A 24448-nucleotide genomic window follows, 5' to 3' on the forward strand; every position below is an offset into this window, starting at 1 on the left:
CCATCAACTGAGATGTACAGCCACTGCATCTGAGGACCTAATTACTTGCACCGATGTAGACCGGATCAAATTTCTGCTAAGAAGCACATTCAGCCAGGGTGATGCAAACCTTCAAAAAAAGACCTATGCAAAAAAAGGGGCTATAAGAGCTCACCTTCAGCTCCAGCTCCAGGTTGTTGTACACTTGGATCTCCAGGACCAGCTGTTCTCCACGGATGATGAAAGGGGGGAGGTCCAGAGTCATGAAAACGTTCTGGAACACGGTCAGCTGTAGAAAGACTTAAAGTCAGTCCCTTGGATCAGACTGCACCCCCTGCATGAGCCTGCACAGCCCCCTGCTGGACATACTGGAAATTTTGGCTCCAAGTGCTGGGACACAACACAGATTCTTTGTAATGACCAGATGGTCAGCTACTGCTCTCCTAGCACATTCTTGATTTCCTAAAGGAGGTTCTGACACTATATTGAAGTTTATAAAAATATTCATGAGGTGATGAATAACAAGGGACCATTTAATCTGAAACTAATTTTATTTTATCTGGAATAAGACTGAAGTTAAATAAACAGCGCTACTGGGTGGTTCATTTGGTTGAATGGATGAACCCCATGGTCTCAGATCTAGTCCAGACCGCACCATTGCTGACTGTGGCCCGGTGGCCACATAGGGAAACACGCAAATGGTGATTGCGTAACCCAGGGTACTGGTGGTCTCAGTCCGTTTGGGGTCCGCATGTCAACACTCACTAGTGACCCTCACTGATCGACCAGGCACCTGTGAACTGCACACCAAAACACAGGTCCGATAAGGTACAATGCTCATTTTGTACTGTTATTCATAGCCAAGAACACATAAAGTCCAGTTCACACAGTTAACATCACTCTGACCTAACCTATGCTAAGTCAAACTAGGGGGCAGTACAAGCTACAATATCAGGACGATAATACAAAGTGCAATAAGTGAGGTCAGATTCTACACTCTCCCGAATTGGCAGTGGGACTCACACTTGAACACGACAACATGAATTTAATTGGATATTCCAAATTACGGTGGGAATTGGACATATTCTGCCCTATTTTAGGCACCAAATTTAAATACAAAAAATGAATAAACAAATGCTCTGTATGTGTAAGTGAGGTCACTGTGTAACTGCAGAAAATAAGAAAGCGAGGTTTTGCAGTCAGTTTTCGGTTGACATGATGGTAAACGGTACCTTCACTGGTGTAGACATGAGCCCCAAACCCAGATTGTCTGACACTACAAAGGCACTGGCAAACCAGGAAGTGATGCGATCAGGCACAGTGAAGGGGAGATTTGCAGTCGTTGACGTGCTGTGAAATATGAAACACAATACAAAATTAGCTGTTTATAGTGTATTCGCAATTGAATGAATAAGATTTGCATCTGAGAATACATAAATAGCCCAGGGTTCAACATCACAGCTTTTTTCACTCTTTTCCACTCAGGAAAGTTGGTAAGATATCTACTTGGCCAAATTAAATTTATATCTGCCCAAATTTGCCAAAGTTTACCTGTTATGTGAACGGCTTACAGAACACAAAGCTTGTCTTAATAACAGACCGTGGTTTCAGAACCCCTGGCCTGGTTGACTGTTGCCCAGGTGAGATTTCCCACAGGATTCTATTCCCCAGATGATCCTCCCCTTGGTGATTGCTCTAAGTGTACTTCCTGCGCTTTACCTCACGTTGGTCTCCAGCCATAGCCATGTCTCCGGTGAGTCCCTGCACACCTGAGGCTCCCAGTCCACCCCCTGCTGTGGAAGTTGCATTTCGTCCCCTGCCATGGACATAAAAGGATTAGTACTGCCAAGATCCACCCCACGCATCATTTAAACATGCCTCTCTCCTGTAGTTACAGGAGTTGCACCTACACCATTCCAGCCAACTAAATGCATTTAAAGTCACATGGACAGTCATACATGTGCCATAATAACAGTCAGAATTGTAGTGAGATTACATCAGGAAAAAACTAATCTGCCTCTTATCTACTATCTATATGTAGAAACCAGAGCTTGGAGGAATCAGGGCTAATGGCATGCCCTCTTTTTCCATTGTTTTTATCAGGACATAGCAAAGCCTGGCCAGGAGAGTACCATGGGGCTAAAGCACACATTTTTTTACTGCACAATAATACGTTGTCGACATTATTTTAACAGAATTAGTCCTCCTTTTCACTGGATTGTGAGAGAGCTAGCTTGCAAAGTAAAGAAGATCCCCAAAAACGAGTAGCTGACTCAATTCATGTCATGTTGTCACAATAGTAAACTTCCTTGTTTTACTCTCTTTAGCAGAAAATCATTAGCTTGGGAGGGATCCAATGTGACTTCAGGGCCAGGGGTCTCATTTCAGAAACACAATACAAAGCCATGGGGGCTTCCTGGTTTTGAGGTTAAGTTTAATGTTACTGTGCTCTGTCCACAGTTCCTGGTCCTATTCTGTGACCCTGAGGGTGTAGTAGCACACAGTATCACAGATTTGTTTAAAACATGATATGTATATAAGATAATCAAAAAGGTAACTGTATAAGGCATGCATGTGTATTGAAATATGTTTACTGTGTCTGAATAACAATAGTAATTTTAAACTTACGAACTTCAAACCGCTCCCTGGGAGATAACGTGGCGTCTGTTAACACCATGATGTTGCCAGCCTGGAGAATGAAAACTTGTATGATGATGATTTTTACTGCCATGGCAGGTAAAATATATCTGCATGTACAAAATCACTATCAAAATGGCAGTTGCATTCATTCAAAGTGTGAAGACACAAAGACCAGTGTGAATGCTTAATTGCTAATTATGAATGGTAGGCTACATTATTCAGCAAATGACAAACGTGGAAGTATCAACACTGGGGGCTATTTGGACATGTAAAGTAATACAACTTGGAAAAAGCCATATCAGTGTTTTCAGCGTGACTGTCTGCATGCCAGTGTTACCCTGAAAGTGGAGAAGGGGTCACCACTCATTGCAAACAGAAGATTATTCTCGTCCATATTGTCCTCAGTAAGTCCCCCCAGCACCTGCAATATCCCACACCCACATACAAAAAATGATACTGTTACAGCTTGTCAGAAAGGGTGGAACAAAAGAAGGGGCTACATTTCAACTGGTCAGTCAGGTTTTTGAAGTGCATTCATTCGTTGTGCTTTTAATGAAACTAGACTTTAATTTGTGCAATTTCCAACAGAATATTTCAAACATAAACCGTAGTCACAGAATGGATTGGTAAATAAAAAAGAGTTTAGTTGTGAGGGGTGCAAAAAAAGCCAAATGACTATCAAAGAAAACTTTGTTTTATCAAATGATGATATAACAATAACAGAACCAGGAAAACGAGTAAATATAAAACAACGCCATTCAATGAGTTAAGTCCCCCTGTTTCAAGTCAATGTAAATATTGGGAGAAAGTATGCTTTGACAATTTTAATGATTTGCAAGGTCAATATTTAGTTGCATACCCCTTACATTTGACTCATTGAATGGCATTGTTGTAATTGTTCAATGTTTGTTTGAAAAAACACATGAAATAAATGCAGACATTGCAAATTTAGCATAATAGTATTTGTTTAGTACAGAGGAAGAACAACTGATTTGACATAACTGCACCAATATTTTTGAGTTTATCTGTAAGTATATAATTATTTGCCAAGATATATTTACTGCTCTAGGTATAAACCGATGCTACAACAGAATCCATGACCAACATTTTAACATTGCCCTTATCTTTCACTCACAATTGCATGCAAGTCTAAATTAGAAGTTAAGGGTAAAAGACCATTTAACCCAGGCATGTACATGATCATGGTTTTTGTCATTGTTTTTTTCAGGACAATTCACAGATTTTTTATCTGACCAAATGGAGTTTCTCACCGGCTTTTCAGTGAGGTTGTTGCTCAGCTCAGGGCAGTTTGTCATCTTGTCCACCACCCAAATTCCCACCAGACTCCTGGGCTCAGTCACCGTCACCATGAGTGACACTTCCTGCTCTGGCCTCACATTGGCCTGACTCCAGTTCAGAGACACCTGCCAACACAACACATTGACTACATACCCTACATTGATTCATAGGAAATGTTTGTAAAGCATATAGCGCTTTCAGGCTTGAAAAACGCCAAATAGACTATCAATAAATTACAATATCAGGAGGATCAACAAGTTACAATTTGTGTAACGTATTGATGAACAACTGATAATCCCAGGGGAATTATGTGAATCTTTCTTTTCAGTGATCATCCAAACCAGGAAACTATCCAGAAGCAATTTTTAATTTATTTTAAGAATTCATATGCGATTACATTGTTCCTCTGAAACTGGTGAACAGGAAAAGATGTTGCATCATTGACAATCTCGCCATCTGAGCGGACGCTGTAGACCACCAGGTGGGCCAGGGGGACCCAGGACACCTTGGGTGTCAGGGAGAAGGACATGGAGGTCACCGTCCCTGTCTCTACCAAGTGGCCCCTGGACGTTACCTGGAGAGAAACTGAGGTCACCAGCTGATACAGTAAAGCATTTATTTTCAATTTTGAACAGATTTCTCAAGAACACTGTACTCATTGAGCAGTTCTGTACAATTGATGAGGTCATCAGCTATGTACAGTAATATCAATATTAGACCTGGTAGAAAAGGTTATAATGATAAAAATAGACAAAGTCTCATATACTTACCAAATACTGAAACTCTCTTAATGGATAACTGCTATTTGCAGTGAACCAAAGAGGATTCCCAACCTAAAATTATACAAATTTAATGTTTGCTTCAATTGTTAGCACACATCATTTTAATTTAAAGCCACACAATAAATAGTTTTTTTACAGGTTATCATTTATATGTTATTATAATATGTATATATTTATTATATCAACAAAACATTCACCCAAATATTGATTTGTATCTGACTCACATGTGCAGAAGAGTTAGACCTGTGGATCTGAATGTAGGACATGCTGGGAGAAGAGTAGTCCCTGTAGAGATTCAGGGTCTGAACTGTGCCCTGGAATTGGGCCTAAAAACCAAACCAGATCGCAAGAATCACACCAAAACGCCAAACCAGTCCACGACAACCATGCTTAAACACTAAACTTAGACCTCTGTAACTGGGGGGAAAGAACAGATCACAATTTTTGGGCATAAAGACAAAAATAAACCATTCCAGACTGCAGTAACTAGATTCAAAAACCAAGGAAGGAACCAAGGTCTGAGAAGGCAGTTATGTGAAGAGATGGTGTCCTGTTCAAGATGTTCAAGATCTTAAATGGAATGTCTCATAGATGCTCTTCATCTGATTGAAATGTAGAATGAATCACAGTGATATTGAGGAGAAAGTGTCTCTTCTATTTTGTGCTATTAACTCTATAGCAACACTTGCACGAGTCGAAACTGATAACTCTTCGCCTTTAAATTAAACATAAATATAAGTTGTTCTTTTTAAAAAAAATGAGAAATAAAACATTCTAGCACTCACCAGTATGGTGAGCACTGACACCTGGTCCATAAGTTGAAACTGGAAGTTTACTATCCCATCCTGGGGCACAGGGAGGCTCAGGTGCAGGGAGGAGCTTTCCATATCACCTGACTCCATCCTACTCAGCTCAGGATATCTTCTCTGAGTCACATTAATGATAACATTGGTCGCCCGATCCATCAGAGTCAATGGATTTTGGTTGTATAATGATACCTTCAGCTGCAAACATAACCATAAGATATCAGTGAGCGTTCAAAAAGCAAAATGAATACTTTGTGGCTCATATCGCCTTGGTTAGTTTGAATTACATTACTGAAACAAGGTGTTCATTGGTTACCATCAAAATCATATCACAATTATAGACACATGCAGTGAAAAACCTATGGATATAGATAAGCAGGGGTGTGTTATTTGGTCTTACGCATTCTTTTTGGGAACTGAAGGGGCCAACATAAAAAGAAAAAAATCATAAACAAACATATGTATTCACTGATATTTATTGTAAGTAGGGCCACCAGTGTGTCTCTTCACATTTCGATTGTTATCCTCAAGGGGTACTAGACACTCAAACAGAACATTTTTGAATGTAATTATGCAGTTCAATTGTGACATGTATGAAAATTATTCATTGACCTAATACCGGAAAGTAAAAAGACAGTGAACAATAATGGAACGTGAAACGCACTCGCTACGGAAAGCATGTATTTGTGTGCACAAGAACACAAAGTATCTGCCAAAGTACACTACGCACATTGCAATATAAAAATAAATCACATTATGAAGATATCAATAGACCATTAAAAACAAGCAAACAGTTAATTGAAGACTACGATCAACACCAATGGGAAATCATGTCACCAGGGTAGAAGACAGCCTTGAGTAGCAGGTGGATGTATTCGTAAAAGTGAAAACTCCAACGGAAGGAATAGCCAATCCCAAACTGAATGCGTTTTTAAAAACCTTGCTATAAACAGAGGGGCAATTCAGCTAGACAGCTTTGAACAAAGTGTGTGCTGCAGACTGCCACTTTGTATAAAATCAAAATGAAAGAACTGATTGAAACAACTTATCGTATATCTGTGGTCAGAGACAAATCAAATGGGAATGACAATTGTGTTTCACATATTGTATTTGTTCTTCAAGAAAAATCCATCACAACGGACTGGAACATCTTCCTTGCCAATACATTGTACCTTACTGGAATGAATTGCCTGTGATGTATTATAACCCTGATCAGCTCAGAAATTAGCAAATTATTTCTGTTGACCAGTTAACAAATATTCAGATTTTTGATACCAAGAAAGTGGACAGACTTGTCATGCCAACCCTCCAAACAGACCCAATTTGTCAATTTCAAATTCTTTTCACAAGAAAATGGCACTGCAGTGACTTCTGCAATACAGCAGAGGCAATCTTTCTTACTCATACCGAAAAGGCTAAATGATATTTGTCTGTTGTAACAAGCTCTGTCAATACAGAAAGATGTGTCTCTTCAAATGGACATGGCATCATGAATGACTATGACAAAATACGTTATCACAAAGTTTAGAACCTTGAATTTTCATTTTAACTGTGTTCAAGGCATCCACCATTTTACCATAAAATTTTAAAAATATACAGCACATCTGCCGGACACTATATTATTATTATTATTATTATTATTATTATTATTATTATTATTATTATTATTATTATTATTATTATTATAATTATAATTATAATTATTAATAATAATAATAATAATACTAATAATAATGAACTATTTAAATAAACAGTTAATAAATGTTACATGTCTCTTTTTAATGCATTTCCCACTTCTACAGTAAAGAAATTAAAACCGATTCTTTTTACGATTTAAGAATACTGTTGTGTGCCTCGTCTCCTAATTTTTTTTTTCTTCTTTCGGCTGTTCCCGTTCGGGCTCGCCACAGCGGATCATCCTGATCCGCATATTTTTTACGCCAGATGCCCTTCCTGACAAAACCCTTCCATTTATCCGGGCTTGGGACCGGCACTATGAATGCACTGACTTGCGCATCCCCAGTGGCTGGGTTTTGGGGCATTGGCCGGGATACGCACCCGGGCCGCCGGCGTGGCAGGCGGGAGCTCTACCACTGGGCCACCAATGCCCCGCCTAATCTCCTAAATAAATGAACTGAATTGCACAATTTAGTGTTGCTTGTAAACATTGCTGTCAATTATCATTGGTGCTTAATTAGAGGTAATTGCGTTATCATAATAGATGATTGGGATGATGTATTTGGGGTAATCGTGTGACATGTGGCTTAATTAAAAGGCTATCAACCTCTTGTTGGCACAGGACTGAAGTACATGTGAGACAACAAGTGGAGACAGACTGTGGTCCTAATTGATTATTGCTTTGCTACATGGAACTACTGTATAAATCAAGATCACTCAGGCAGTAATGGAATAGTCTAACCACAAAACAGTGCCCTGATTCCACTCCAGGAAGATTGTACGACATTAGTCATAACTGAACAGCAACCCCTCAGTTTTCTTATTACTATTGTACAATGGTTATGGAGAAGTATGACTACAAGATGTCATTACAAAGTCTTTAATGGTTAATGATACATCAATGAACCCCTTTATTGCAATGAATGCATTCAGCCACAGGAGATTATGAATTAATTATGTCATGAGAATTACGTCATAATGTGACCTTTATTGTTTCCTCTTTCGCGGCCTAATCTAATCCAGACAGAAGTTGACTTGTTATGAAGCTGTAAAAAGTTTCCCTACCTGTGCAGTGAAGTTTAGAGAGGGTTTCAACACCTTGGGATGGTTGTAGAAGTTAAGGTGATATTTCTGGTTCACCACGGCCACCACCATTGTTCTGTTGTATTTTAATCCTTTGAGAAGAAAGCATCTCTCATAAATTTTAAATGATGTAATATTACGCTAAACTTGTTGTCTATCTATAATTAAACAGGACATATATCAACAGGTAATAATATTTAATATTAAAATATGTATAAAATTCCAACAACAAAAAAAACAATAATAAAACGGTAGTCATAGATAAAACTTTCTGATGGGTATCCCCCCACCCTGCCTATTAAGAAAGTATTATTTTGATCAGGGCTGTATCTGACCATTTTGGTGCCCCTGACCAGACACCGTTAACATACTGAATCCACTCAAAGCCATAATGCAAGCATGTATTCAACTCTATTGTATTTTAGCTTCCCAAAAATAAGGTCAATGATCCCATCCACTCGCCAGTTTATTTTGCAACAAAACATCTTCACCTGTGTTGATTACACATAGCCTATACATGACTAAATATTTACGCCAACACTCAGGCCATTGTTTCTTCTCATCCGCCTGAATTAAATGGGTTGAACAATTAATAGACACGTTTCAAAAAACATTGATCATGATCATTTACGGCCTAATGGGTCTTATCTTTATCTGAGATTATGTTGCCAAAGCAGTGGCATTCCTATCGCTTTTACTGCAATTAAAATATCTTCTATTTTAAAAAATATCACACATGATACATATGATGCATTCATAGAAAATGTTCCTTTGCCAATAGGACGAATTGTAGCACTTTTAAGGCCTAGAAGAAAAACCACCATAAGGAAAGTTAAGTTGGAAACTATGACGCGATATCATGACAGCTGCATTTAGTTAATCGTCGCGACATTTCAAGAAATGTCTAAAAATGTCAAAAAAACTAATTGTAAACAATTTGTTGCATTTATATAACGACATGCATACGTATTAAGTTGGACGTTTTCATTTACACCATTCATTATGTGTGTATTTAGGGGACTTACATTTTAATAAATAACAGCAAAATAATTCCCCACCTCTTTGGCGCCCCTCCCGTCTGTGGCACTCTAGGAGACCATCTCTGGCGTATGCCAAAAACAGGCCTGACTTTAACCACATTAGCCGCTTTTCCACCGCATGGTACAGGCTCAACTTGACTCGACTCTACTCGAATTTTTTGGTTTTCCATCAGGCAAAAGTTGTGGAAAGTGCCTGGTACCTGGTACTTTTTTGGTATCACCTCCGTCGAGGTTCCAAGCAAGCTGAGGCGATACCAAAAGGTGACATGAAAACACTGCAGACCACTGATTGGTCAGAACAACGCGTTTCATGCGGCGTCGCTAATAACGTCCAGCTACATTGACGGGGGTACTATCTGCAGTGGAAAACAAAGTAGCCTACCTGGTACCAAAAGTGAGTCGAGTTCAGCCGGTACCATGCGGTGGAAAAGCGGCTATTGTGACCATCTTTAGTGTTGTGTTATTTTGTAACCAAGGAGCACCTATGTATCTAATTTATATCACAAAGTTCGTTTTTTCTTTGTTTGTTTTTTTTAATCGAGAAGGACAGGTAATCTGTGGCAAGATCACTCCTGGTTAAAGTACCTGTAAGGGTCTCCGTAACACAGGCGGTAACATTAACAACGAGCTTATCCATGCTGTCCGTGGACCTCACAGATCCTTCATACATGTTAAATTGGTCTGCGAAGTCATCTTCGCTGAAGACAAAATCAGCTGAACCGTTGATCTGGAAAGGTAAGCACAGATTATTTAGTGTGACGCAGTGTCTATTTTATTTTTATTTTTATTTTTAAATCAAGACTCATTTAACTGTACAGTTCATCTCTCCAATTTTTGACATGTTGTCTGGAAACTCTAAAGCTCACATAAAAGAGGACTGACCTTCTTGGTTTTATTAGCACTAAATATGCTGCCAAATAACTCAAATTCAGCCATCACAGTCAACACTCCCCGTACTGGTTTCCCATATGGGTATCTGGAAAATAAATGTTTTGAATCTTATTAGTTATGAAGTACTGGATAATTTCACAGTCTTTACTGCAGAATTAATAACTTACAAGCTAACATGTAAAAATTATACAATTATACAAGTTTCATCATCTTACTGTCAACTCTGCCTTACGGCTTTGATGCGGAAATAGAAGTGAAACCCTTTTCTAGCAAATCAGCCTCAAGGGAATCTAAATATATAAATGTATATTTTTTTACAATGGCCAGTTAATAATTATTCATTTTTTCAAACATCAATATATGGGAAAACTACTGCAGGCAAAAATAATAAGTAAATTTGACTTACTGCGCACTGACACTTCCAAACAAGTTATCTTCATAATGAATGACGGTGGGCACCTTCACCAACACTTCAAACTTAGGTTGCTCTGCCACACAACAGAGTAAATGTCAATGGACACCAACAGGTCACAGTTTGTTTAATAAAAATGTTTATATTAATATCAGTTCCTCTCCAATTACGCAGTGTGTCTGCTGTCTGTGCTAACTGTTATTTGTCATGCTCGACATCCAGATCCTTTCAATAATCAATAAGAACTGTACATCACTGCTTCTAAGAATTGTCTTTATTTTTATTTATATATCATTTTTATGTATAACATGAAAGCTCCTGAGACATTTCAGGCTCTCTTTATCACCAGTCAATATGAATTTAATAATATAATTAACATGAGTGATTGTGAAGTTCTCACACTTACATGTATATCCTCCCCAAAACTAAACTCACAAAATGAGCAATGTTTATAGCCAGAGGACTAGCAAAGGTGGGTTGAATGCCCTGGTCTCATCAAAGCTAAATTGTCTATGTAACCTGGGATTGAACAGATTACAGAGTTTACAAAAAGGTTCTTGCCTTTCCACTGCTCTTATAACATAGTCTTACCATAGTATTCCACAGTAAAGTTCCTCTTGCTGTCCACCCCCTGCAAGAGGACAAACATTAGGATCAGCCATCGAGGTCAGAGATATAGCTAAGAAATGTTGTAGATACCCCCGACCCACATTCAGAAGTCTGTGTCATTGGAATTTCAAATACTGAGTACATATTGAGCCCCAGGTGTGTTCATCTGCTTCAATGGATTACAATACATTTCTGTCACACATTTTACATAACACTTCTGCTAATATTTCTGCATTTCACAAAGAAACAATTCCACAGTAATTATTGCATTGTAAGGATAATACCACACCCAAATCATAAGACACAACAAGTTCAAAAGCATTTCCTTAGTTTGGTCTTTTAACATCAAAGGAAAAATATACAACACATTACATATCACCACATACAATCAAATGAATAGCACAATGGATAACATGACTTTTTAGATTTTTTTTTTTTTTTTGCATGCTTTTGAAAATGAAGGTTTGGCTTACATTAACTGACACCGATATTGTCCACATGCCAAGGGGAGGGTTTTTGGAGAGCTGGAACTCCTTGGACACCACACCCAGGGTGCCGTCCACAAGCAGCCACTGCTGCACCAAGTTCCCCTTGGGATCCTGACCAGCCGTGGGGAAAAACATATTTAAAAATAGATACGAGTAGATCTTTGATATTAAACACGAGCTCCGTTTAATATTTCCAGTTTGCCACGGTTTAGTTTTTTGCTTTTTGTCTTGCGTGTCCACACTCTTTGTTTGCCCACCTTGATGGTGATGTCTGCGGGGGCTTTGTGTGGCTTGCCGCCTGGGTAAATGGAGATGGCCCGGATTTTCACTGCCTGGCCTGGCTCATAGTGGGATTTGTCAGTCTGGATGATGGTGGAGAAGCTCAGGGCCTTCAGTTGCATGACGGTTGTGTTAGTGAACACCGAGACGTTCCCCACGTGGCCATTAACCACAAGCACATATAGATGAGGGGGGCTCGAAGCATTGTCCAAAATCTAGGGCAGAAAGTAAATTAATTATATTATATTAGTCAGTTTTATATAAAATACATGTGTTAGAAATTAAAAATGCAATCAAGATCAAGAGTAAAATATATGGCAAGGTGCAGGGAGAAAGGATTTTAAGGGGAAAGTTCTTTACATAGAGACTCTTTTATTTTCCCTATACGAATTGTGAGATGTTATGCTAAGCCGTGCGCTGTGTGATGAACCCATAAAATCTGTCATTTATTTAGGGAACATGATTTTTAAAAATATTGTCTAACCCTCTGACCAAAGGTTTCATTGGATTTAGAACTGTTTGCATTGTTTAAATGCCCACACATCTCAAAAAAATAAAAAGAGAGCAAAACCCTGTTTGTTTAGAAAACTGTATAACTGTAACTAAAACTAGAGTATAGACGCGCTTAATCAGTGCTGAGGTATTAACTACAAGCCAGGCAAAACACTGTGACTTTCCAGAGTTATTCAGGACAGGGGATTAGGAAACACCAATCACAAGGGGTCACGTACGCCAGCCTGGCAAAAGCAGCACTGATAAGCAATATAGATACATACAACAAATATACAAAGGAACAAGTGCAGAAATATAACAAACCTATAAAGAGCTTGTATACCTTGGTTTAAAAATCCAGTGTTCTAAAAATACAAGGTTTTCTTTATTTTCTATTTTTTGAGATTAGCTTGCTGTTTGGTGCACCTAATGTATACCATCCTCTGTGATTTGGTTTACTCACATAGTGTCTTTCGGAATTTTTAAGTGTGGACAGAAGAATTCCCATAAACTAGGTTACCACTGTATTTTTAGTGCTCTTCATACTGAAATTTCTGAGATTAAATTGCCACTCCTCTGTGAGGTCAAAATTGTGGCACTGCTATACTTAGGAAAGTCGCAGAGGTCATTACCCAGACCAACCTGAAAAGATTACATTTTTATGCATATAAATAATTTATACAACCCTTCCTAAAGGGAACAATGGCAACAATGTACCAGGGATTTGAACCTGCAATCTCTGCGATACAAAGCCAATTCCCTTGCCATTGTACCCCACTGCCTCCCCAAAATAATCTACTTTGAATTACAGAGATCGAACCCCCAGGCCTCAGACATGCAACGTGTGCACTCTACTACTAAGCTACATCCCCTTCCTGCTGCTCTTCACAAATGCCTTCATGGCTTTTTCAGAATAAGTCAATAATCTATTAAATTTAAAGTCATGCAAAAGGAAAAATGGTTGATAAGATGTAACTACATTTTTACCACATTGTCACTATACTCACAGGTGGGAGTGTCTGTAGTTCAGTCAGACCTTTGAATAAAACAAACAAACTTTATACTTAGTGTTTACTTAACAAACATGACCAAGAACACACACCGTCTATGGTCCCAAAATAACACTGTGATATTTAGATCCAAGTGGATCTTCATCAAGTCAGTTTATGTTAACAAACCATTCTGACTTGATGGGTACATTTGGGTACATTTCAGTGTCACTGACTCCATTATATTCAAATGTGTTCTCAAAGAAACAATACTGACCCACCCACCCCCACCTCCCTCAGCCCCACCCATGTGAGAGATCAACAAATAATACAATGCAGCTGGCATGCCATATGTTATCTGAGCTGCTGAGGCTCTCCCTTGTCTTCTATGGTTACACAGCCATTTTTAGACTTTAGAACAACTGAAATGGAAATTTTGAGTTAAATATGTCACTAATTATACAATCTTTTCATTGTTTTTATTTTAGCGTCTTTTGTAGTGTAAATTGTCTAAACTTTAGTACAATTTTATAGCATTGCACCATAGATGAATGCAAACTTTACAATTAAAATTCATTTACAGCTGTGATTGATGTTAAAGTCCATACACCTGATTTACTGGTCTGAGGACATCGAACCACTGGAATACCATAGAGCAGGGGAGAAAAGTTATGTTTTGCATTCCAAAAACCAAACATAATAAAGGGAGAGAGCAGCTTGCAGAAAATCAGGACAAGATTCATAAATGAGAAAAAAAGTACAAAGCATAAACTAGAGGTCAATATCTGAATATCAGAGGCATGGATGCGGGATAACTTTACAAAATGGTGTTGATCAGTTCATGTATTAGTTCATCTACAAAAATATTTCTCAGTTCACTGGAATGAAGTACAGACATTTTTTCCACCACATTGAAACAGATAGCACACAGAGAACGTAATCTAAGGACAAGGTGGAGCTTTCACCTCTTTGGAAAGTGCCTTGTGTCTTCACCACACTGATGTTACCACTGAAAACCTCTGCAGTGACTGTGACAGGTGAATCGGTGAAGACTGTGACTGACAATGACGTAGGAACTCCCTGTTGTAGTTCCCTGGGCACTGCAATTAGATATGAGGGGCTGAAGAGAAAGATGGAGAAACAGAGTGAGGAAGGATGCATTTTTTAGTACAACATCTAAATTAACGTGAAATACTTCATAATTCCGTTCCAAGATAAAAAACGAAGAAAAAAATATCCAAAACATATCAAGCACCAAAATCAATAACAGAAAAAACTGGCTGCTTGTTTCTTTTGTATTGTATTGTATTTGCACAACTCTCCACACAACCTAAAAATGTTCTATAGCAAAGATACTGATACAGACTATTACATACAAAGAAAAATGTTGGCGTGGAATTAAAATGACATTACGTTGTAACAGCACTTTAAGAATAATAGCTGCCGATTTTCGTTCTTCAACTTCCTATACGTTTGATAACTTCATTTAGAAAAAGCTATGAAACGGCTGGACAATAGTTAAGGTGGTTTCAAGAATTGTGCAAGCATTTTTATCTATTTATTTATAAGTTAGTTTGTTTGTTTTGCTGCTGTGAGAATCCATACATTCCTAGGACAGACGCATGCCACTTCACTGAACATTCCAGTTTGGATACCTATGATGAGCAGCTCATTCTGATGGAAGTCTATGGCTGTTTGGTGATAGTTTTCCTTAAGAATGGTCAGCGAGGAACAGCTGATTTAGGCTTCACAGTGTTTTTCTGGATATTCATTACTTCCTGGTGTCATTGGTTTGTGTTGTTACAATTGTTAATCATGGAGACTTGTATCTGTTACATCCTACTTTCTGCATAGATCGCCTTACCTCTACCTTGCTCTAGCAAGACAATGTGGATTTACCATGAGAAGCTGTTATGAGCTCATGTTATGAGCACTAAAGAAGTCAATTTGTTTGTTTATATGACTTATTGATCAAATGATTTAGTATCTGATTGACTGATTTATTGATAAGCCAGAATAAAAACAGCAGTTATGTTACCATTACATTTAAAATTCTTACGTTGTTGATCAGCAATTGGTCAGTGGGAATAATTAATATTTATTTCATATACATTCAAGTTCTATAAATGAGTTGCCCATTACATTACAATCACTTTGTGGACACATTTATCCAGAGTAATTTATAGAAGCAGAGAACATCAGTGTTAGCCTTTGGAACACAAAAATCACTAAGCAGGGAGGGAAGATCTGTTTATAATCAAAATGCAAAGATAGCCAAACAAACCAAAAATGAATATTGTAAACAAAAGTGAATACCACTAACCTACATTTACATCGGCATACTTTGGCATCATGATACTATCCAAAAAGGAAGTCCAAAAATATTAAAACTGAAAGTTTTAATTGTTGCATAAAAATGTTTGAATGTTTTGTCTGAATATTTCTTCTTAAATGAGAAAATGAAATTTATGAAATTATTTCTCATGCTTTGTGATAAACTGTTTTTAAATCCTTCTAGTTAAATCTCAATTGTAAAATTGTAAAAAAAAAAAAAAAGAAAAAAGTCTGTTATGAAACACAAACGAAAAATACATACACGGCAAAAGACAATAAGTTAGCCTACCTGTTCTGAGCACTGCTGGAAAGGAATATCACGTAAACACAAATGACCCGAAAGCACTCCATCTCCCAACACTGCGAAGCCACTCTGGTCTGTGGGTTTGAGGGCTTGTTGTGATACTTGCGCATACCTGCTCACCTTTCCCCAAAAAGCCACACCTACTGCCAGCCCCCGGGGAGCAGACTATTTCCTCCATTACATCTTACTGCCACATCACATTCATTTTCACAAATACTTGAATATTTTTTACACAGAATGAGGTGTAACTTCATGAGCTGTGGATTTACCTTGAGGAAATGGAGAAAGTTTCATCCTTGGAATATGTTTACTTTAAGCATTAATGACTAACCGTCTCTACCTCAGGAATCCCGTGTATATAATACCTCAGGAGCCTACATGGGATTTGATCAAACTCCTCTCATTATTCTCCATTATTCTGACAAAGAACTATTTAAAAATTCTAGCATGTACATGTAATTTAAAAGTGACACTGAATTTTATACAGAAAATATAAAACTGAAATTATTTTTATTTTAATCCACTACTTTTTAAAATATATTATTTGAAACTTAACTGACTATGCTTGCAGCAGGTGACACATACTGTGCCATATTTAAATGCTATGATTGGATTTCTTTAATGGAACATGTAAGCAAAGGTATAATGGTCATAATGAGATGACATCGTTTCAGGCAAATGACTTATTTAGCTCAGCCAATTACATTACAGAATGACAAGAGGAAATAATGCAATGATTGTATTGGTGGCATTTGCCTACAGCATTTGATATGTGGTACATTGAGATATGGGTTATCTTCCACTGTGTCTTCGGTGTCATGGTGTCTGCCTCCGAGGATGGCAACGTAAAGCTGTACAGTGTGTGTGTGTGTGTGCATCTGTTTGTGTGTGTGTGTGCGCGCGCGCACGTGTGTTTAGGTGTAGGTGTGTAAACATTTAATTATTCACTCTCTTTAATTATTTGTGTGTTACACCTTCTCCCAGTTTGGCATGTCCAGCTATATTGGTGCTCATTGTTGTAACCTCCTTCAGAGTACAGCCAAGCATGTTCTACGTGATTTCAGCCACTGTTACTGTATCATTATTTTCACAGCACCGTCCCCCAGTTAACCAGTTCACCAGTTGTTAATTAACAACTATACATATTAATTAATGAATACAGATTAATAAATAATTAATTTTAATTAATAAATAATTTATTAATTAGTTCATTAATACAGATACTCAGCAAATTGTAAATTCCAATTACCGCCAAGTTACAGCTTGGTGGGGCGGCATGCCCCATAGCTATTACAGCACCGGGAGTTTGCCATTGAATTTTCCTTTAATACGCTCTATGTATAAGAGAGAGGAAAAGGTGGGGCCTTTTTAACTCGAGGGCGGGACAACTCATTCATTTTATCAGTCTGTGAACTGAAACTGTACAGCCAATTGACCGTTAGAAAATCTATGATTTGAACCGCACTCCACCAATCCCTGATTATAAATGGTTGATATATAGAGACAGACCGCAATTAAGTCCCGCCCACACCGGAGGGGAAAACAATTCATCGCTCTCCATTGACTTTGAATTGCGTGAAGGTGCCTACTTGTCACTTTGGCCTGCTAGCAAACAACAGAAAAATGCCTAAAAGCTGGTGTGTGGTGGGATGCACTACCAATTGGGTAAAGAACCCAGAACTAAGTTTTTATAAGCTGTCGAACCGAAAAACCTGTCCTAACATTGGAGTCCAGTGGCGTGTCAGCTAGCAAGCTAGGGTTTCAGCCGATTGTTTTCCCCTCCGGTGGGCGTGGTTTTCAGAGTATGACGCGTTGCGCAATGTCTCTATGTACCTTCCTTGTTGCGACACTCTTTGATCTCGCCGCCACGCGATCACGTGGTCCATGTAGCTCTCGATAGTTCCAAACAAATTCGGCGCGCTCTGTTAACACCTGTTTGAATGGTTTTCAGCGGGACAGACAGCAGCAGTGACTATATTTACAGGAATGTTCGGTAAATATTAACGCATAATGTGCATTGATTACTGTTGTGTTCTATCATTTATATGTCTGATACTTTATTATTATTATTATTATTTACATTTATTTATATTATATTACTTACTTTATATCACTAGGCGGCAATATCGTAAAGCAGAGCTATGGCTACGATACTATGCTACTATGCCAGCTACTGAGGCATATTGTTTTACTTTACATTTAACGTTAGCCTGTTGAAGTAAACTGCACTTCTTAGCCTAAACACTCCGGCGTTCTTTTATTCATCAGCCCACTTTACAATTTACTACGTTGATGACACTTATATTCAATATATAATAGCATTTCTGGGGAGTGGCGGAGAGACAGCATTAATCCGTTTTTCTGTGTTTCATTTTGGAGGGATCGTGGGACGGAGTGAACAGTTACGAAAAATATTAATGTATACATACGGTAAATGTATTCATTTATGTATGCATTTTTCTCGTGATTCTATGGTCATAATTACTCACATCCTAATGTTATCCATATTCACTTTGTGTGCATGTTTACGTGAATGTGTATGTGACAATAAAATTTGATTCAAAATGATTTTGATTTGATTTGAATATTTTAGTGGGTTTAGATTTCACCCACCACAGTTTCAGAAATTCCTGTGGGAAACTTGGATTTTAGTATAAATATTTGCTTGCTTAATCATAACATCTAACTTTTATAGATTGATGTCTTACCATGGTTGGCTGTTCAGCATTTGGATGCACCAATCGGTCTGAGAAAGGGATCCGGATGTATGGCTTCCCAAAAGATACCGACAGGAGAAGAAAATGGTTGGCCCAAGTCAGCAGAAGTAACCTGACCATCACAAGAAATTACAATAACAGGAAACTGTGTGTGGTAAGTTATGTTTATTCTCCACATTTGGACATTTCACTTGTGGATCAAGGTTCAATGTGTTTTACTGTAATATGTACATGACTACAATGAAATTGTGATTGACAATTATGGGGTAAAGTCTGGAATGTGTGTGGAAATTAAACTCATAAGCCATTCTGCAGGCACATTTTGAGGGAGAGCAATTCACAAGAACAAAAAAAGGCCAACTGAAATTGAAGGCCGATGCTGTTCCAACCATATTTGTGCATCGCCCTGAGCCCAAGAGGAGGAAGGGTCCTGCTGTGAGAACCACCCCAAAACCTCCAGTACATGTTCATGCAGTGGCCAGTGACCACACATATTGTCCCATAATGAACTTTGGTATGAATAATGTGAAGTCATACTTTATATAATATTTCTAATTTCAATGACTAGCCTACACACACACCCCTGTAACACTAACAATGCCATGTCATCATTTCAGATATTGAGGGAAGAAGTGAGGGAAGAAAGGACAAGGAAGGTGAAGACTCCACCAGCCTCGCCATTGCTCCTACAGAAATGGTAAAGTGCTATATCACATATCTTACAGGGATTATATAAGCAGAAATTGTTTCAGTGTCTAACTGTATCTTCAAATATCTTCAACTATTTAAGTGGCATTGGCATTAAGTTTTGGATGCTGCAGATATAACTGACAATTACATACCTTGTTGCTTTTTGGATCCTTGGCTTGCTAGGTTATCAAAGTTAGTCTCCCATGCTTTCACATGTCAGCTCTTCAACAGAAAAATATGTTAAGTAATTAGCTACCTGCAGTTACACTTTCTTTTTACTGTGACCATCCATTTATGCTGCTGATCTTATCACCTGTCATTGATGCACTGCCTAACAAACGATGTGTGTAATGACTGAATTAACCAAGGAACAACCTTGCTAGATAGAAACTAGCCATGTAATCTAGTTGAGCTAAGCTACCATTCATTGTAATCAGATGTACTAATACGGTCGAAACTAAGGGTTGCTAACTTTAACAATAAATCTAATAACTTAAGATAAACTTTGTATGTCAACGAACACCAATAACTGCAATTAATTTGAGCTAAATGTAGGCCAACTGACATCTGGTTATGTTCGCTAGGGAAGTGTTGCTTACGTTAGCTATCTGCTTTTACTAACGAGCTATTATTTTACGCTGAACATTAAGCTGGCTACATAAAATACTGGCTACATAAACTACATACTATTTTCCTTGCATTTTATATCAATGTGTATTGATGCTATTTAATGTAGGCTATATTAATGTAATTTAATGTTTATCATGTAATGTGTTATGTACAGTATGTCAGGTGTGGACCCCAGGAAGAGTAGCTGATTGCCACGGCATCAGCTAATGGGGATCCTTTAATAAACAAATAAACATAAAATACCACTATTGAATAAACTGATGAGAGGTCCGCTAATGCGTTAAAATGTAAAAAAAAAATGCAGTCATTTCATCAACGTATCAGCGAGCGTGCCTCGGAAACACTGAAAATGAATGGGGTTCAACGTTGGAACTGTTTGGAACTATTTGGTCGCCCCACGACACGCGTTACTTCCGCATTCTCCGATTACAACAGAAGTCTATGGGGGTGTCGCAATTCTCCCTTTCAACGGGTCTGGCTCCGATCGATGGCTCCGACACTTGTTCGCAATGTTGTAGAGTCTGACGGCGTAAAATAACTTTGGTTACAGTTACAAAGTTGCTTCTGAAAATGGTTAAAAGGTGTTGGGGAACATGCAAAACAGACTCACGCTATCCTGAACGTCTGGAGGGGCGTGTTATTTTTATTCCGTTTCCCAAGCCGAGAACAAACTTGGAAAAGTGTCTGCTGTGGATAAAACTTTGTGGACGACCACACTCGCAGCTTAATGTCAATACCATAAGCAGACACACATATATTTGTTCGAAGGTAAGTTGCGAATGTTACATTATGCCTATTAATAACATCAGATAACACATTGTAAGCTGGAGTTAGCCTAGTGATTAGGCTGAATAAAATCAAAGTTTATATGTGAAATGCAAATTTAATACAGCGGATAAGCAGCTGTTAGCTGGCAATGAAACGCTTAACGTTAGCCTGCGAGCGTCCTTGCGTATGCGAAGGGGAGACACCTGGTTATATAAGAAATAATACAATAAGAAAAGGTACATAAGAATGGAAGTAAATACAGCTGCCAGAATAGGTAGCTAGACATAGCACAAGATTTCACTATGTAGGTTCGATCTCCCATAACAACGGTGTAGCGTAAATGGGGCACAGGCTTACAGGTAGCGAAAGTTACTAACTCCAGAATGAAACGTGATGACATCAGTGAGCGGTTCTTTTTTTTTATTTTTATTTTTTTTTAAATCTTTTTTTAAAAAAACCTTGGTAGTTAATGGCAGATAATATTTTCCAGCACTTTGTCAATGAAAGACCGAACGATACCTTTCCCAACCCCGGGGATGCAAGGAATAAGATTGCCACACCATGCAGACCTTCTTCGAGAAGACGGTATGCTTGAAGCTTAGACCTCTATTTTTCATTGACCGAGTGCATTGGGATAAATGTAACATTTTGACAGCCTAGTAGAGTGCCTCTCAAGTAATGGACATATTAAGATTCACAGCATATAAGGGATAGGTTTAAGGGTTGAAAATAAACGATTTGGCTTTGATGTGCGAGTTGCCCTTAAAATTAATCAACTGTGGTCTGTGGTGCCCTTCAGGTGAAAATACTATATTCACTAGCATAATACCATAAAAAGCCTTTACTTTTGTGAACAGGCATTTAACTGTACCACTCACGGATATCACAGTGGATGGGATCAAGCAACTCAAAGAGGAACACAGAGATCACCAAGAAACAAAAAGATCAATTAAAAAGGGTAATTTTATCACTCTTATCTTACTTGTTTTACACATTGCTTATTACACAAAAAGTAACACCTAAGCTGTAAGGTGGACATGAAGCTGCTCTATTATTTCATTTATAAACTATATCTTTGGACACTTTCAACATGGAAATCTTTTTTGTGCATAGAATAAAATCACAACCTCTCCTCAATTTCTTAGCTGTATTTCTTGCAACTGTCGTGCCTATTTTACTTGTACTACAGGCTAAAGGTGTTGGGCTACCTGTGGTTTTAAAAGAAAGCTCAAGGTAGATAAGATTTCACTGAATTTAAAAACTCCTCCACCTACCTCCCACCCCTCCATCTCTCACTTTGTTAAATGCCTGTATAGACTTCCAATAATTTGTTTATTTGTAATTAATGCCAAAGGAGATTGTGGCCAAATACTTTTGGCCTGTACTGTAGACACCTCCCAGGGAATTGACTGAGATGCATTTCACTGGCCAAATTCAATTGCTGCTCCATACCTATGAGTGGGCAAATGACATGGGTTTTAAATGCAGGCATTTGTCAATTAATTGGAAAAATCTATTTTCTTTATCCAAGCAATACACAAAGGTGTATAGTACTTAGGCTTATAATGGTTAATTATTCAACATGTTACATTCTTTGTTTGCACAGATTAACTTTTCTGGGTCCTGCACTGATTGCACAAATACAGCTGACACATTCCTCCTTTTGACCACCTGGGAAAATTTGGATGTTATGACCCTTCCTTCTTGCCTACTTGCCACAGTTCTCACTTGGCTTGGTCTCTTGTCTGCTTCTCTATTTCCCTGGCCTCTTCTCGGGAGAATGTGCGTTTCATGGAGAAGGGATGCATTTCTGATGACAAAGGAAGCTAAAAACAGTCATTATTAATGATTGTCATAATTATGATATACAATTTGATGTTGTCTGGTTTACAGAGGTCTTCATCAAGGATGAGCATCAGGAGGAGCCGGCACTCTCAAGTGTTGCAGATGCTCTAGAGGACGTCAGAGCTGTGGTAGCACAGCAGCAGGAAGAAATCCAAGCTCTTCGAAAGCAACTGCAAGAGCAGCAGCAGCAGCAACAGCAGCTGCAACAGCAACTGCAACAACAGCCACTAATAATGATCCTCCTAGTGTAAGCATTGTATTTAGTCCCTGGATTTATTACATGTATTACACATTTGGCCAGTCTAACATTCAGATGTGTGCAACAGATGTGCAAAGAGCAAAAAAGGACGAACACGGAGTGTATGTATGTGTGCCATTGCAAAAATCAAGAAGTCCAAGGTTCTTTCAAACTAAATCCTAAAAGACAAAACTTAAGAACATCAGTGAAATTTGTTTTGTGGTGTGCATGTTGTCAAAATTCCAGCCCCACATAATTAAGCCTTGATCATATTGCATCTCGTGTGTACATCTAGCCTGGTAGCTTAGACCACACCCCATATTGGGCTCCGTGTGTTTCCCACAGCAACCTCCTGGGTGGGTGATTGATGAGGTAACTTACTGGTGTAACAGACATACTCCTCAATGGCTCCATGTCCTCCTCTGTCACTGGATGTCCTTCCCTAGAGAGAAAGTATTTATTGAAAGCATGTTTAGTGTAATATGCTGTGGGGTCTAGGGGTTTGAGTTAAGTACGGAGGAGGGGGATACAATTAATACAAATGTGAATTAGATGAGTTGGGCATGGTTTAGGAGCAGTGGCACTATGTTTTAACTCATTTAGGCTTCATTTTTGAGCAGAAATGGTCATGGTGTACTATGGAACTGTTGACTACTGTGTTCTACTCATGTACAACTCTATACTGTAAAGACATCCCACTATTGTCTGTTATGTTTCCATGTTAAATGAACGTGAATAAACTTGGCTGAAGTCAGCACCTGTTGTAAGTGTGTTGGTGAAGAATGGGCTTTCTCTTTCTGTTTAACTTGACCTTGACAACAATCGTATTTGTGACAAGTTTGCCCTGGATTTTTTTCCCCCTTGGTTTATTCATAAACTTGGTGAAGCCATCTCTGTTGGCAGATCTTCTACTTGTCTGGAACACCGCAGATGTAATGTACATCCTCACTATATTAGGAGCAGTAGCCAGAGGACCTACAAGACACTTAATGCTTTATAATAATAATAATACAATTTTATTTGTATAGGACTTCATACATAAAATGAGACTCAACGTGTTTTACATTAGCAAAAATAAGTAAAACTAAGAAAATACATTTACAGTGTATTTTATGTAATAGTTCAAAGAAAAAATGACAAAGCAAAATAAAGTTAAAACATATACCAAGTAGCAAAGAATAAAAACAAATAAAAATAAATTAAAATTTGTTTTTCTTTAAAGGCCATTGTAACGAACTAGCTAGGTTTTTTGTTCTCATTCTAATATAGTCACGGGTAAATGTTCTATATAGTGAACGTCGTGTGTAGAATTTTGATCTAGGGTGTATGTGCCTTCAACTTCAATGCGCAACAAATGTGGTTTTTCACGTTTTCCTCTACGAACGATACGCGTTTACAGTTGTAAGTTACCTAGTGATGCGTATGTAACCTTCCTCGGAAAACTTTATATCTGATG

General features: G+C 38.2%; 1 protein-coding gene and 1 long non-coding RNA gene across 9 annotated transcripts in view; one reads left to right on the forward strand and one right to left on the reverse strand.

The window, feature by feature from the left end:
- The window catches only part of LOC135252794 (CD109 antigen-like), a 33386-nt gene extending 12580 nt beyond the window's left edge, over window positions 1-20806 (reverse strand). Inside the window, exons 1-22 of one of the 4 annotated variants that reach the window (XM_064331334.1) lie at window positions 20462-20806; window positions 19664-19732; window positions 18813-18875; window positions 14432-14586; window positions 13485-13513; window positions 11964-12200; window positions 11692-11817; window positions 11201-11240; window positions 10604-10685; window positions 10189-10282; window positions 9892-10033; window positions 8249-8358; window positions 5486-5704; window positions 4925-5026; window positions 4689-4751; window positions 4316-4492; window positions 3891-4043; window positions 2957-3040; window positions 2608-2668; window positions 1699-1795; window positions 1212-1329; window positions 155-268 (exon numbers count right to left, since the gene is read on the reverse strand). In XM_064331334.1, the coding sequence (XP_064187404.1) occupies window positions 155-268; window positions 1212-1329; window positions 1699-1795; window positions 2608-2668; window positions 2957-3040; window positions 3891-4043; window positions 4316-4492; window positions 4689-4751; window positions 4925-5026; window positions 5486-5704; window positions 8249-8358; window positions 9892-10033; window positions 10189-10282; window positions 10604-10685; window positions 11201-11240; window positions 11692-11817; window positions 11964-12200; window positions 13485-13513; window positions 14432-14586; window positions 18813-18832 (2223 nt within the window). In that variant the 5' untranslated portion in view covers window positions 18833-18875; window positions 19664-19732; window positions 20462-20806. Of the gene's footprint in view, window positions 1-154; window positions 269-1211; window positions 1330-1698; window positions 1796-2607; window positions 2669-2956; window positions 3041-3890; window positions 4044-4315; window positions 4493-4688; window positions 4752-4924; window positions 5027-5485; window positions 5705-8248; window positions 8359-9891; window positions 10034-10188; window positions 10283-10603; window positions 10686-11200; window positions 11241-11691; window positions 11818-11963; window positions 12201-13484; window positions 13514-14431; window positions 14587-16089; window positions 16376-18812; window positions 18917-19417; window positions 19508-19663; window positions 19735-20461 lie in introns of those variants that run through there. The other 3 variants (XM_064331316.1, XM_064331325.1, XM_064331307.1) reach the window with 3 other exon arrangements.
- LOC135252811 (uncharacterized) lies at window positions 17661-23759 on the forward strand. 5 transcript variants are annotated; one of them, XR_010329477.1, is made up of 9 exons: window positions 17661-17685; window positions 18800-18975; window positions 19137-19335; window positions 19439-19518; window positions 20802-20909; window positions 21400-21494; window positions 21767-21867; window positions 22099-22142; window positions 22803-23759. It is a non-coding gene; the product is annotated as an uncharacterized LOC135252811 (long non-coding RNA). The 5 variants fall into 5 exon arrangements; XR_010329474.1 differs by lacking the exon at window positions 17661-17685 and adding an exon at window positions 17944-18097; XR_010329476.1 differs by lacking the exon at window positions 17661-17685 and adding an exon at window positions 18439-18534.
- The last annotated feature ends 689 nt before the right edge of the window (window positions 23760-24448 follow it).

The sequence above is a fragment of the Anguilla rostrata genome, chromosome 1, assembly GCF_018555375.3.
Source record: "Anguilla rostrata isolate EN2019 chromosome 1, ASM1855537v3, whole genome shotgun sequence".
NCBI classification, from domain to species: domain Eukaryota; kingdom Metazoa; phylum Chordata; class Actinopteri; order Anguilliformes; family Anguillidae; genus Anguilla; species Anguilla rostrata.